This window comes from Lytechinus variegatus, chromosome 5 (assembly GCF_018143015.1).
Source record: "Lytechinus variegatus isolate NC3 chromosome 5, Lvar_3.0, whole genome shotgun sequence".
In the NCBI taxonomy this organism is placed as follows: domain Eukaryota; kingdom Metazoa; phylum Echinodermata; class Echinoidea; order Temnopleuroida; family Toxopneustidae; genus Lytechinus; species Lytechinus variegatus.
In genome coordinates this window covers 35334812-35349638 of record NC_054744.1, presented here as the reverse complement: position 1 = coordinate 35349638, position 14827 = coordinate 35334812, and the positions used below count along the sequence as shown (strand labels likewise).

Below are 14827 nucleotides of genomic sequence, written 5' to 3'. Positions count from 1 at the left end.
ACCAGATACCTCGATCCCCACCCCTTCAATATAATTACAATAACGACTTCAGTTTTGGCTATGCACCCGCTGATGGTTTCGTAAAATTACTGTGATGTCAGGACCAGTATCAAGTTTGTCATAAATCTCAATAGACAAGATCATTGCTGCATACTGCATTCTGTCAAATTTAATTACTTAACATTTATATTACAATTCAGACGTTAGTTTTCTCACTTGTATGCGAATTCATATTTAATATGAAATCAAACAAACTTATATGCGATTGATCATAACAAACTGATGTGCAACTATGACCCAAACATTTTAAAGACCCCATCGTCTACAGCTATTTTTTCATCCTAGAAATTCACCCAGAAATCAATATCTACCAACTTAATGAAGCAAGCATCTGTAAGGCTACCAATTCCCTTTAAATCAAAGATCAATCGAATGCAATCATGAATTTGATAAGCAATCTATTCCTGGTGAGCAGTCCTCTCCTCTCAGCGCCAATTTATACCAGTGCCCTATATAGCTGGCCGAATGGATCCTTCTCTTTCTCGGAAAGAAATCCGTCGATATGTCTTCTTCGCTTGCAACGTGAAATACGATATTCAAACTAATCCTTCTTCCTCCTCTTAATGTGATTACGTTACTATTCCAACGGGTCTGTGATTTCATGTTAAAAGTAGTCGGTGTGAATTTCATACCAATTTTTTCACATTTGCAGAATGTCCATAACTTATATAACTAAGTACGGGGCTTTGCTATAGATAGTTTCAGTTTTATTTTTTTCTCATTTCCAACAAAACAGTAGACAAAATCCATCATAAATACAGTAATAACCATTGAAATGTAATAAAGAAACATGTAACACAGTATATAATTTTCATCTAAATCATACATTTGAAACTTAATATGGATTATGGAATATTTGTGGCTGTAAATGTTGTTTCTTGATTTGTGTTTGAAAAAGGGAATTGTTGTTTACATGTATTCTCTACTTGGACCAACTCCATCCATTGTCTGCATGTCTTCATCTCTATACAGAAGACTTAATATTGGATATTGTTAACGATAAATGGCCTATTTTACGATCTTTTTAGACATTCATATTTTCATCTCAAAGGCTTTTTGTTGTTGCGTGTTTCCATCGTTTTCAATGTAGGTGCGTATGCTTTAATTTTGAAAAGATTTTTATCAAAATGCCATTCATCTAAAATCTTGATTTCAATCAAAAAGTAATCAAATAAATTCAGTGTAAATAGCGTGATCTCATTTTAACTGCCAATATAATTGACTGAATCTTTATACGAAAAATGTGAAGGTAAAAATTAAGCGTTTGAAGAAACGTAAGCCTATCGGTCGCAGATATACACAAGACATAGCCCATAATAATATTTACACAAAACATATTTAAATAGAGGTCATGTTAAAGTAGTAAGTTATGAAATGATAGATTAACAAAGAAAATGTTAATAAACGTCAATAATCATGTACAACTGTACACATTTTAACTGAATTTCTGAAAATGAAAAATGGTCGGTTGAAGCAGTCAATCGGTCTTTGTGTTTCAACCTGATTGCATGAATCCTGGCACTGAAATGCATAAGTCCGGAAAATACTTGTGTATAATGGTGCCAAGATGTTTACCATAATATAATCTGACAAAATGCGAACATGAATAGGTATCAAAATTTATAAGAGAATCATGAAATTTTTTATTAATTAATTTAATCATATATCTAGATATTATTAAATAAAAGATAAAGCGAAAGACTACATGCTGGATAGCGGCCTATGTTTTGTGATTAATCGATTGCTAAGTGACAATGAGGTAGGGAAAATGCCACAAAGGTAGACATGCCACAAACCCCCTCCCCCTCCCCTCCACTAATCCAGGGTTTCTGCTGGATGGGCGTATGTGGGGGATGTTTGTTACACTGATGCACCCGACTCTCTTGCAAAAGTGGCAAGTGTTTGTTGGGTTCTGGAACGTCTTTGGATTAATAATATTTTCAAGAATGACCTCTAAGAACTTTTCAGGTTGAGAGAAGAAACTTTGGGCTGAATTTCCTTAATACCCATTTGAATATAAGGTCTGCTTTAATTCTGCCCTCCTTCAAAGATTCAGATGGAATTCGCTTTTTGCCAAGACGTATATAGACATTCATTTTTTGATCTACTACCTTTTTCTAGTTTTCGAGTTTTGAGGCGATGTTCTAAAAAAGATGGGGCAAGAGGTAGGGAGATGAAAAGAGTTTTTCGCCCTTCAAAATCTGAAAATTTGAAGAGTTTTTTTTAGAGGCTTGATAGTTTTAGTCTGTACAAAAAGCCCCCCCCCCCCCTGGAAAGTCCAGAGGATCGAAATTCATCAAATATTCTTTTTGTATACATGTATAAAGCGGGGGGGTTCTTATTTTTATTTGGCAACCAGTCAATTTGACTATTTTCGCCATAGTATATTATCATATTATTAACGTTTGTTTTCTTAAAATGGAAAAAAGTAAAATTCAAATATTTCTTTTTCCTTTCTTTTTTCTTTTTCTTTTCTATGCTTTTTTTATCATTTCTTTTTTTTAAGGATACTAGGATTTAAAGTCGAGTAGGTGTGTCTCACAAATTAAAACCAGGGCTATTGCTAACAATTTGCTATATAGGCCTACTAGTATGCAAGCAGGATGGAGATGACAGAAAAAGAAATTAGGAAAATCACAGCTCCAATCCTACACCCGTACCGGAGTATGGGGATACGTCTGTCCCGTTGATGTGAACATCAACGTCAGTGAAGTCTCGATCTTTCCCGGAGACAAGACGCCTTTAAATCCTACCTACTTTGGGAGACAATCCCTTGTAGGATGGAATGTGACTTTGGGTGAGTTTGGGAAAAAAAAACAACAACAACAACAAAAAAAAAAAAATTATGATAATCTATATATCAACATATATATCAACTTATTTTCATCGAGCTTTGCTACGAGCAACACGTTTAATTAGCCGATAGACAACCAACTGTTGTGCGACGATACTCCGTGGAGGTTTATGCACACTACTGGAAGAAGAAGAAGAAGAAGAACATGCATACTTTCATCAGTTAAAGATAAGCAAACCGTAAGGCAATCATCTGAAGGCTATACATGTTTGGTTAGTCATGACCACATAAAGATGTAATTGCAAAATAAATATAATGTGATTAAAGGTAATCAAGAGCAGTGCAACTTGTACATGAAAAGTTTTCTTTTTCTGTTTTCTTCTGTCTCAATACTTCCTCCACTTTTTCCCCCTCTCTCTTGTATTTTTTTCGGCGGCCCGACCTCTACGTCAGAGAGAAAACATCTTCACGATGGCGGACGTTTTGGACATTCACGAAGCAGAAGGAGATGAAGAATTTCAGGTTGACGAGGAATCTGATCGTAAGTAATGAATAATGGATGCTCCAATATAAATAGATTTTGTTATATTTAAATACTGTTCAATTTAAAATGACAGATCTAGAATACTTTCGTAAATCATGATAGTTAACTTTGACATGGTTGGTTTGATCAGTCCCACGTATGCGCTCCTGTGTCTGTTACGTCGTGTGTCGGACGTCTGTCCTGCAAACGCGACCCACTTGTTCACTGCTACCATGATCCTGCCTGTGGAGAATCTACAGGTAGGACTATGGTATGCCAATGCTGTATTGAGCACACACTTTAAAAAATCATTCAAATATCACTTTTGTGACCAAAATTATTAATTTCCATAGAGTTGAAATTCAATTTTATTAACTTGAAATAATTTTTTGTATTGACCAGAGCACCCAAAAACTTGAATTTTGGGCATATTTTTGTATACGCCCTCTATTGGTGGAAAGTAATATGGCAAGAAAATTTTCATTTTTCAAGCTCTATTTTTAACAAAAAAAATAATGTAAACAATCAAATTTAAGAGCTAAGTTATCATGGTTATATAATGAAAAGCTGTAATGGAAACTTACAGTGTAAAAAATTAAGCATTTGTCCCATAGAAAAAGAGAAAATAAGCCAAAATTGCCACGGTTATCTTACCTTACCTTACCTTACCGCAAATACTGGAAGAATGCTGAATTAGCAGTCGAGCTTCCAGATCTATCTTCTAATTTAGTCATCTTCCATCATGCTTCAATAGATTAAGGAGGCAGTGGGGCAAGTTGGTGAAAATTGACTTTTCGTATCTAAGAGTAGTGGGAATCATAATGCTTATCTTGCCAGTATCGGTCTAGCCTGAATTTGAAGGTGTCTACTGTGGAAGCTTCAACTACCTCAGCTGGGAGAGAGTTCCAATCATTGACTACTCGGTGACTAAAAGCATGCTTTCTCACATTTGTTCTGCATCTTGGCTTTACAAGTTTGTATCTATGACCTCTTGTAGTACTGTCAGCTAGTTGAAAAAAGTGGTCTGGGTTAAGCCTGTCGACTTCATGAGTGATCTTATACACTTGAATCATGTCTCCTCTCTTTCTTCTGTACTCCAAGGATGGTAATTTCAGGTGTTTAAGCCTTTCCTTGTATGGAAGATGTTTGATCCTGGAGATTACTTTTGTTGCTCTCTTCTGAACTCTCTCGACAGCCTTAGCATCAGCAATGTACTGTGGTGACCAGATGACATTTCCATATTCCAGGAGTGGCCTCACTAACCCTTTAAATAGTTTGGGGATAGTGGTCGAATCAAGACACTGGAAAGTACGTCTTATGCTGATCAGTACCCTGTTTGCCTTATTAACAGCATTTGACACTTGCTTGTGGAATTTTAGATCGTCGTCAATGATGATCCCTAAATCCTTTTCTTCTCTAACTACATTCAGTGCTGTACTCCCGATGTTGTAGTGCTCTCTTTGGTCACCTGATCCAAGATGCAAAACACTGCACTTGTCAGTGTTGAATTGAAGTTGCCACTTTGAGGACCAGTCCATCAGTGAGTGTTGATTTTGCCACACATGGAGGTGTAACTGACAAGGTTGTATCATAATCTTGTTCATTGAATGAGTGACGCGACCAACATTCAACAACGTGATCAACCACTAAGTTAACTTGTGGGAAAACAATCGGGAGCCAGGATTTAATGTTTTGGGGGAGGTAATGACATTATCGTGATATTGGGAACCACCGTTCACATACAGCAGCACTTTATTCAGTCACACACACGGTTCCTAGTTGAGGACGCAATGATGATGTTTTTTTATATACTGTCATATACTTCTTCATCATTGACGTCTTGGCGCTGTAGCCATAGTGTCTTAAGCGAAGGACAATATTAAACAAAGATGGATTTCCCCAGGAAATCCATCTTTTCATAACATGATCGCTCCAAATACGTTTATTTTATTAATTTCTACACCTTCCTACGCCTAATGCGTAGGAAGGTTTTAAAAAATGTTAAATAAAAATGTATAAAAATTATGATTTCTTACCTAACTGATGCCATGTATACCCCTCGATCCACATGTAAACAACAGAAATACAATAGCGTCGACCTTTGAACCGCTTATGTATGACATACTTCCGGCTAACGACGCCATTTTGAAAAACCATATATAAAAATTATTATTTTACAAATATTAAAATTTATTACATAATTATAAATAATTTGTTGAATACTACAAATTATTTATAATTACATAATAGATTTTAATATTTGTAAAATAATAATATTTAAGTCGATACCAAAATTAGCTGTTTATGTTAGAGCCGATTTTACTTGAGACATCATAAACCAACATTCACTCTGATCAATATTAAAGTAACACGTAACACAAATACTTAATACTTGATGAAGTAATCCCTATGGCAGCTCATACAGAAGCTATACTGGGATGATGAATAAAGTGAGCCACTGGAAGGAGCATCATGAAGTGCAGAAATGGTGATGAATTGACATAGCAATTTTGTATTTATATACTTCACACTGTTTAGCGTAATTTTTCTTTTCACAGATAGGTTTTAAGTAGCCAATCAAAATTTGGTATAAAAGTGATGTCATATGGGCTTTAAATTATGTTCAGTCGATCCTACGCCCCAAAATACCCTTAATCTACATGTTAAAGTAAAAATATGACACGGAAAATAATTTTGGCGCACTTTCAACTCATTCTGGCCACTGTGTGCGACGCCTGCATGCACAGAACTCTGCTCTATCAATGCTCGAGTCACCGCTAAACCAACACTCGCCACCGTTAAACCATCGCTAAGCTACGCTAAAACAACGCCCATGTTTTTTATTTTTTCCCAATTTTGTGAGCGGTGACGAGCGTTGTCGAAATTCGACCCTCTCTCCCTACCACTCCATGACCTCTCCAACAATGCTCGGGCAGTGTGAACAGGCCTTTAGGTTTTTATTCTTTTGACAAAAATAAGAATAAACAATATGTCCATACCATTCTTCCTATTCCACCCTTCGCTTTTTCCTTTTTCTCCTTTTTCCTCTTCTTTTTTTTTTCATTCTATTTGGGGAGGATGGGGGGCAACCATCTCTATCAAGGAAACTCAATAATTTTGTTTTAAAATATAACATTTCATCAAAAATATACACAACAAAATAAATCATGACAAATAATAATTAGGTCGATTACATCATTATTTGACAATGAATTCAAAATGTTACTATGTTAGCACTACAGGTACTACTCCGCACAATAAAAGAGAATAAAATATCAATTTAATTAAAGATTTGTGAGGAATAGTCTAGCACAATTTCTCTCTTTTTTTGCAATAAAAAAAATTAAGAATACAATCAGCATACTACTAAAAGCCAGGTCAAATGCTTTATATGGTCAGATTGCGATAATCTCATAATGAAATAACACGCAATATCTTCTTAGCATGATTCAAGCAATGTGCTGAATTGATTGTACAAATGCAGTAAGTAGAAGAAAGATAGCTTTGAAATTAGGAAATACAAATATATGTTTTCCTTTCATTTCTTTATCCCGTTTCTTCCCTCGTTATTTCTTATCAATGTAATCTTATTCTGCAAAATAATATGTGGACGAAGGCTTAGTGTCTTTCGGGGGAAATCATATTATTGCCCAAAATTCAGATAGTTACATGTTAGGCTTGCACAATTTGTATTAACGCCACAAATTCCCTGCTTGAATGATGATGCTTGTGGAGTTTTATCTAAATTCTTACCCATTCTTCTTTCTTTGTTTTCTAAACTTGCAGAAAGTATTCAGAAGCTGAGGCAAAGCGTAAAAAAGAGGAAAGGGAGAGGATTTGGCGCTGGTAAGTACAATATCAAACTACAGTTTTAACCTAGTTGTATTCTATAAGAAACGGTTTAAAAATACTAGAATGCTTATTACATGTAGGTGAGAGTCAGGTCTGTCAGTCAGCTGATCCTGAAACAATTTACTGTCAGTCAAAAGTGAAATTTCTGGCGCACTGGTGGACATATGGAATAAATAAACACTTAAGATTTATATTTCCTGAAATTTCACAGTATATTTCAAGCCAAAAATCAACCATTTCAACTATAGAAGTACAGTTCTCAATTAGTTTTGTTAAATTCTTATAGCATTATTGCAATATTGTTGCACTGTGTGTAGCAAACACTGCCATATTTCTATTCAACTACTAGGAATCTTCACTTTCCGTAGATAGCACAAAACCCAGTGAAGCAATAAAGAGTTGCAAAAAACATAGTATATCTGGCCATACTCCCACATGCAAAAATATCATGTTGTTACTTGCTGATGAACTCAAGCAAATAAAATCGAGAAATCTTGAGTGGTAGTCTCATTTCCAATAGTGCCACTTGTTTATTAAAGGTTTTGACATTTTTTATGAGAAATTTTACATCCGAAACTGATTAATTTTGAAATTTTCTGGTGATATTGAATTTCTTATCAGTTACTGCTGGTCTGTGCCAAAAACCATCAGTGAACAATGGTAAAAAATATAAAACTTGGCCCTTGATACTAGTTTGTAAAATTACAAGAAGTACATACTGTTTCACCGAATATTCAGTTTCTAGATTATATGTTTTTAATGCATGGAATTTATCAAACTTATGCTTCTTCTCTTTTAGTTTAGGTATGCAATGATTCTTTGATCCAGGGACTCGTATCATAAAGGAATTAACAACTGTTGTACCTTGCCATTATGGCAATGGCCATGGTAACAGGACTCAGCAGCCAGTAACAATCAGTGTTTCCATGGTAGCTGCCTTAATTGCAAAGTGACAATAATTATAACTTTTAATAAACTGGCACCAGATGATAGCGCAGTGAATTACGTTTTTATTGTGTTACTACAGAAGGAGGAATCCGTACTGCTGATGATGAATTCCAGGGTCTTGAGATTGATACAAGTGAAACGGGGCCTCAAAGATGTAAGTAAAAATAATACTTTTGAATAGTTTTATACCCTTTTCCATTCTTGACGGAAAAATTATTTTCTCTTGTTATTTGTCCATCCTGCTTTTGTTCTCACAACAACTAGAGATTGATGGATCAGTTTTAAACATATAGGAGCGACAATGATGTGGTTATGTTTGTGGGAGATACATGTAAAGATCTAAGGTCACAGAATTCTTCATAGGGTATATCAATCAACAAGAACCTAACTTTTGTGATTAATTGTAAGAAAACTTTAAAATTAGTAACATTTTATGAAAATGATTGCACTTAGCTTTCAAAAACATACATGTACCAGAATGAGTTTTCTAGGAATAGTTTCCACTGAACACCATTGTTCTACAAAGGCTTGAAGAGTGGTTCACATCCACTACTCATTAAATAAGCAAATTGTTTGTGTGTGATGCATTGCCATATCTGTTATCACTGCGATTTTATTCATTATTTTCATTTTGTCAAGGATTGTTGTCTTTCATTAATTGATAAATGAATGGAGTGGTTTGTATTCATTCAATTATTTATTGATTTATTTCGTATTCATCCATCTACTCTCTTAGTTTCTGTTTCCACTGTTTGTCAAATCAAGATTTATGTAATTATTTTGATGTCGATGAAGATATTGTTTGTCCTTGGCTGTGTAAAATCATGATTTGTGAGATTATTTGTAATAAATATTTTGTCTACCATTGCATGTTTCAGCTGTAGAGGGTTGGATATTATTTGTGACCGGAGTGCATGAAGAGGCTACAGAGGAGGATGTAAGGGATAAATTTGCTGATTATGGAGAGATAAAAAACACACATGTCAACCTTGACAGGAGAACAGGTTACCTCAAGGTCAGTCATTAAAATATTGTCCCCACATCAAAATCCACAATAAGTCATCCAAAATTGATTTTTTTTTTATCAAGTTTAAAAAAGCAATTTTAATTTCTTTAATTCTAGCTTGTCAAATTGATCACCAATTATCACATGCAAGAACTTTATTCAATGAAGATGAATTTCAGTCATAGCTTCAAAAAATAAGGAGAAAGCAGGGTTTAAAGTTTGGGTTCACTCAAGCATGGCACAAGCAAGCTTGGTTAAACTCTTCCATCACTACAGAAAAAGTGGTGTTCAGGAAACCCTTGAATCTTGTGTTTAGTTTGACTTAACAACTTTAAATTATGATGTAATGATGAAAGAGAATTTATTATTTCAGATCAATTTGCTATTTTGGCAAATTGCAGAAAAAAACCCTTGCCTAAAGACTTTCTGTTGGTTTTTTGATGGAGTTCTCATATTACACAACCAGTATCACTTTGAATAAAAACTTTACTATTTTGATGAATTCCCACTATGAATAGCTACACATGTATTATGGAAACCTTTATTTTTTTCTACTGCAGAGCATTGTTCCTATGTTAGATCAAGTTTGTTATGCAACTGAACTATAAGCTGTGTTACATAAAGGGAGGTAGTTGACACATGTGCATGTATTTGCAATTAATTATTACTCATTTGTACATGGGTTTTCATTGACTTTACAATTAAAATATATGTTATATGATGAATTGTGTCTGTACCGATACAGGGTCCCGAGTCTCTCTGATTGTCATGGAGACTGTCTGAATATTGCATGATTGTAAAATGAGAAACATCTCCATGGTTCATACACTGATAACCTCAACTGGATTATTCATCTTTGAGAAAGACCTCCTTATTTGCTCAGTATATTGTCCCTGTAACTAGGTAAAGGTGAATGATGAAAGTTAAAACTCTGTGTATTTTGTACCAATTATTGTTCCATTTTGGTGTGGAAAATAGGAGAAAACTGGGAATTTAGGTGAAGGTAAGATTAGGTCTACCCTGTTTATATTACACCTAGATAGATCCTTGTCATTTGATTTATTTTATAGTTGTTTAATATCAATCATTCAGCCAATTTCACAATGACATCAACTTTCATGCAATATGGGATCCACAGGATTTTTCCATTACACACTCGCAGAGACCACTGGCACTACGGAAAAAACACTTGCATTTGCAGCATGTAAAACTGTTATGGGACAATCGGCAGACTGCACTTACTCAGTACCTCTGCATCCAAATCCATAACTGTCAAATGAAAAGATACATGTATGTTTTGGGGATCCTATAAAACAATGATTTTTTTGTTAATTCGTGCAATGGATAGCATACTTCATTCCGTGAGAAACAAAATATTCTGTCCAATGCACTCATAAACAGCTTGTATTACATATTAGTTTTTGTTAGAAATATATTAGAAGTTGACTAAACAGCAAGCCATCATTTTAACTTGTGTCTTGGGTTTGCTCATCTTTTTCACTATTTGAAAATGCATGTATGTCCCGTCGATATATGAGACTCCTAAATTGCTATTTCCAATTGTCAACTCATATTTACACCATTCGGACATATCAACAAGAGCATGTTATGAATCTAAAAATGGGACATTCTTGGTCACGTGTGTGACAGAAATTGTGATTAATCTTGACTTTAATTTAATACATAAAAAAATTGAGATCTATAATTAATTATGATAATTTTGAAAGTTTACTTTCATTTTGAAATTCACAGGAATTTCAAATTGAAATTGAATTTTCAAAATCATGCTTCTGTTTGAAGTCACACACGTGACCCACTTCTTTTGACCTCTGACCTTGAACCTGCGTATTGTAGACAGAAAAAAAAATATTCTCAAATGATAGAATGTTGACCAATCACTTTAAGCGCATTTCAGGATAGATTTAATTTCTGTTAAGGTATAACTGTCCATTTTTTTGTCCTTCTAAATACTATAACTCTCTTATGATTGTAGGGCTACGTGTTGGTGGAATTTGAAACATTCAAAGAAGCACAGAAAGCTATGGATGCCTTAAACGGTGAAGAGATCTTAGGTCAAACAATCAACGTTGACTGGGCTTTCGTCAGGGGACCACATGAAGGAGGATCAAAGAAAAGGTATGTCTCTCATAGAATTTTATTATTATCTATGTACATGGATCCTTGAAGCTAGGGTTACACCGGAACCTAATCAACTGCAAATCCAACTGCAGGCCATATTCGGGCAGAATCATTCTAAATTATTCGGGAGAATATGGTTTTGGTGTAACCATAGCTTCAGCCATAGAAGTTTTATATTCTCAATTCAAGAATATCAAATTAGCTATTTGACATTCACTCAACTTTTAAAATAGTCCTAAAGAAAGTGAAGCTTGAAAATTGGACAAAGTTATATAAGTTGTGAGTTTATCCTTCTGATATTGACTACCTCTGTGTCTGTTGTATTCTGGTGACCAAGAAAAGGTAATTGTATTGTAGAAACATTGGCGTAATAGGGAGAAAAGATTATACAAAACACGAATTTCACCATTCTACAATTTGACCCTTTTTTGTGCATTTAAATAATGTGAACAGTTCCACCCCCCCCCCCCCATTTCCTTGTGATATTGGTTTTGTGAAATGCTATGTACCCTAGTTTTACACATCAGGGCTCCGATTCATAAAGACTTCTTATAATAACAAATGCAAGATTTCTATAACAAATGTAATATCAGCCAATCAGATTGAAGGATTTCAGTGGCTTATAACTGTTATTTTGTAAACTTTATTATTATAACAAGATTTATGAAACGGACCCCTGAACTTATATTCAGTTACATAAATATAGTGAAAGTAACTTTTTAAGCGGTTACAGTGCTCCACCTGTGAGTCAAAAAAGTGTTTTAAATCCCACTCACTTAGACTGTGGCTTCCATAAAGACATTGTATTAATAAATCCATGTCATAATTTGTGCATCTCTTGATACATCCTGAAATACAAGAATTACATGGAGATTTCTCTGACCTAATTTAACTACTATGTTTATTGTAGAAAGTAATGTTATTCATTATTTGAAGTGAGTTTATTCTTCACTGTCAAGTTGGGTATTATTTCACATAAATTATCAATTATATGTAAACGTCTCTGTCCTGATATTTTTTTTTTCCAATTTGTATGATTGAATTAATCTATTGCTGTTTTCTGTTTTGTTTTTTCTATACACTTTTCTGTGCATACAGGAGTGGGAGAAGACGTTAACACACGTATTGAAGGAGTATAGGGTCTGTGTAAAAATTTTCTTGTTGTATATGCCTCAACCTTGTGACCCAGTAGAGAGGAAAAGCGGATCATCTGGGTTTTTGTAAAAAAAATGTGCAAACTTGAACTTACTGCATAAAAACTGCCATTGATAGTAACTTTCCCATCAGTGGTCACTCTATCATGGAGATAACACTAGTCAATTCAATGTGGACATCAAGAGTCTTTATTAAGCTGTGGTAAAGAGACTATGATGTGAGGTATACTTGAGTATCATTCAATATTCCAATCTCACCAAAGTGTTGTGGTTTTGCTTTTGTTTGTTTTTTATGATTTTTCTTACAAAATCAGTGATTTGATATGAGAAAGTTAAATACAAATGATTATATCAAAAGTAAAATAAAAATGATTATATCCAAAATTTCAGCCCATTTCATGCTTGAGAAGGGATATTTATAAAAAGGGAAAAATGTTCAGATATTTTTTGTTTTCATCAGGCACTTGATGAACAATAGATATTTCTTCAAAGTTGCATATTACAAGCTATGAGTCACTTTTTATATCATACCTTTCACTCCATAATAGTTTTAGGACATGCACATTCATATGATGTTGTAATTGACTGGAACAGTGTTATTCACTCTTACCAAAAGTCGAGAGAGACTTTAACATTGATGGCAAAGCTACTTACGATGTTTTGTTTCATGCAATGCTCTTTTCCTGAACAGAACAATTCTCTATAAATGCAGAGGTATTTCACAGAGAAGTGCATTGGAATTGAATTGCTACATGCAGTACAAATGCATTACTGACTGCATTGGACACATTGTGTCCATGATAAGTGTGTTGGCAATCCATCACAGAAATCAATATTGCATGCATATGTTGTATTACACATTACTCAATATATTCTCTTGACTCTCTATGGAACTCCTTTATCTTCTTCCAAGGCCAAGGTATTTGTACAGAACATGTTATTGTAATGCTGGGACTTCTAATCAATTCAGAAAGTGCAGTCACATTTGATGGATGCATGGTCCATTCATCACATTGAAAATCAGTTTTAAAACAAAATATGAGAGATGCTACCAAGTAAACATTGAGTGCTGAGCAAGAAAGTATAATTCTTCCTTTGCTGTCCGGTGCATAAGGTCTTTGAAACCACTTGGCCACAAAAAAACAGTTTTTGAGACACAAGCCCTCTGGTAGCTTTATGAGTTTCATTTTGCATACTCTATTTTGTACTAAACACATCTTGAAAAAGCAACAGGTATCTCATGAGATGTCTTTGCTGTTACCCTATCATGAATTTGAATCCACAGCCTTTTCCCTGTAAGAATGATGCTATAACTACTCCATCCCAGCTTGGCTCAATTTCAGACCATAGTCTGCTTTTTGGTGTATGAAGTAGATCATTTTACTACAAAGTAAATTATTGAAGGTTGCTATGATAAGTTCTATTAGGCATCATCAGCAATCTATTAAACAAAAACAGTTTTGTAATGGCTCCTTTGATTGTTCAGACCCACTATTCATATTAAAGCTTTCATCATATTTTGTATGATCAGTGGTATTATTGAACTTTATAATTCCAAGTAAGATGTTGATTTGAAATGTTTCCTGTAAATACTTTGATACATGTATCCCAATATAGTTGGCTACATTTTGTTATTTGATCTACTTTTCTTTCTTTTTTTTTTAATTATTATTTTTGTGTATGAATTTTTCTAAACTGTTTCCATTGTGAGACATTTTATTGGCATTTACAGTGAACTCCTATCCCTGCCACAGCTTTGAAAACATGATAATTTTCTTGATTCTTCATATTGGATTAATTTAGGTTTCAAGTTTATTTACATCCATATTTGGAAGTATCAGTAATCAAAGGCAATATGTTATTGGTATGCTCATGTATTTCTGTCCAGATGAAAAAATATAAGGCATATTTATCATGTTGCTTAGGGCATTTTCACTTGTGTGTACATTTATCTTGTGTAAGTTAAAGGCCATGAGTTAAAGAGAGATCTTGGGCTAGTCTTACAAAGAGTTGTAATTGATCTGATCAATCGCAACTATGGAAAGCCAGCAAAGTGAATGTATATTCGAGATATGAATGTACATCCATAAAAAATTAATTTCTTGACAATGTGGTGTGTTCTCCTTTGTTTTACAAACAACATTTTGCAAATTTCCTGAAGAAAAATTATGACACTGATGGATTTCTATAGTTACAATTGATTGGATCAATTGTAACTCTTTGTAAGACGGGACCCTGGGCCCTGCATCACAAAGAGCTGCAATTGATCAAATTTTCACAACTATGGAAAGCCAGGAATGTCAACATCTAAAATGCATCTTTGTTCAAAATATTTTTTCAGATATGCTGTA

The 14827-nt window shown here is 34.2% G+C and overlaps 1 protein-coding gene across 1 annotated transcript; it reads left to right on the top strand.

The window, feature by feature from the left end:
• The first annotated feature begins 3297 nt into the window (after positions 1–3297).
• Positions 3298–13489, top strand: LOC121416016 (RNA-binding protein 8A-like). Its single transcript, XM_041609448.1, has 6 exons — positions 3298–3395; positions 7164–7223; positions 8257–8331; positions 9056–9192; positions 11177–11319; positions 12421–13489. The coding sequence occupies exons 1-6, from the start codon at positions 3326–3328 to the stop codon at positions 12437–12439; spliced, it is 504 nt and encodes a 167-aa protein (XP_041465382.1). The 5' UTR covers positions 3298–3325; the 3' UTR covers positions 12440–13489.
• Positions 13490–14827: the final 1338 nt, after the last annotated feature.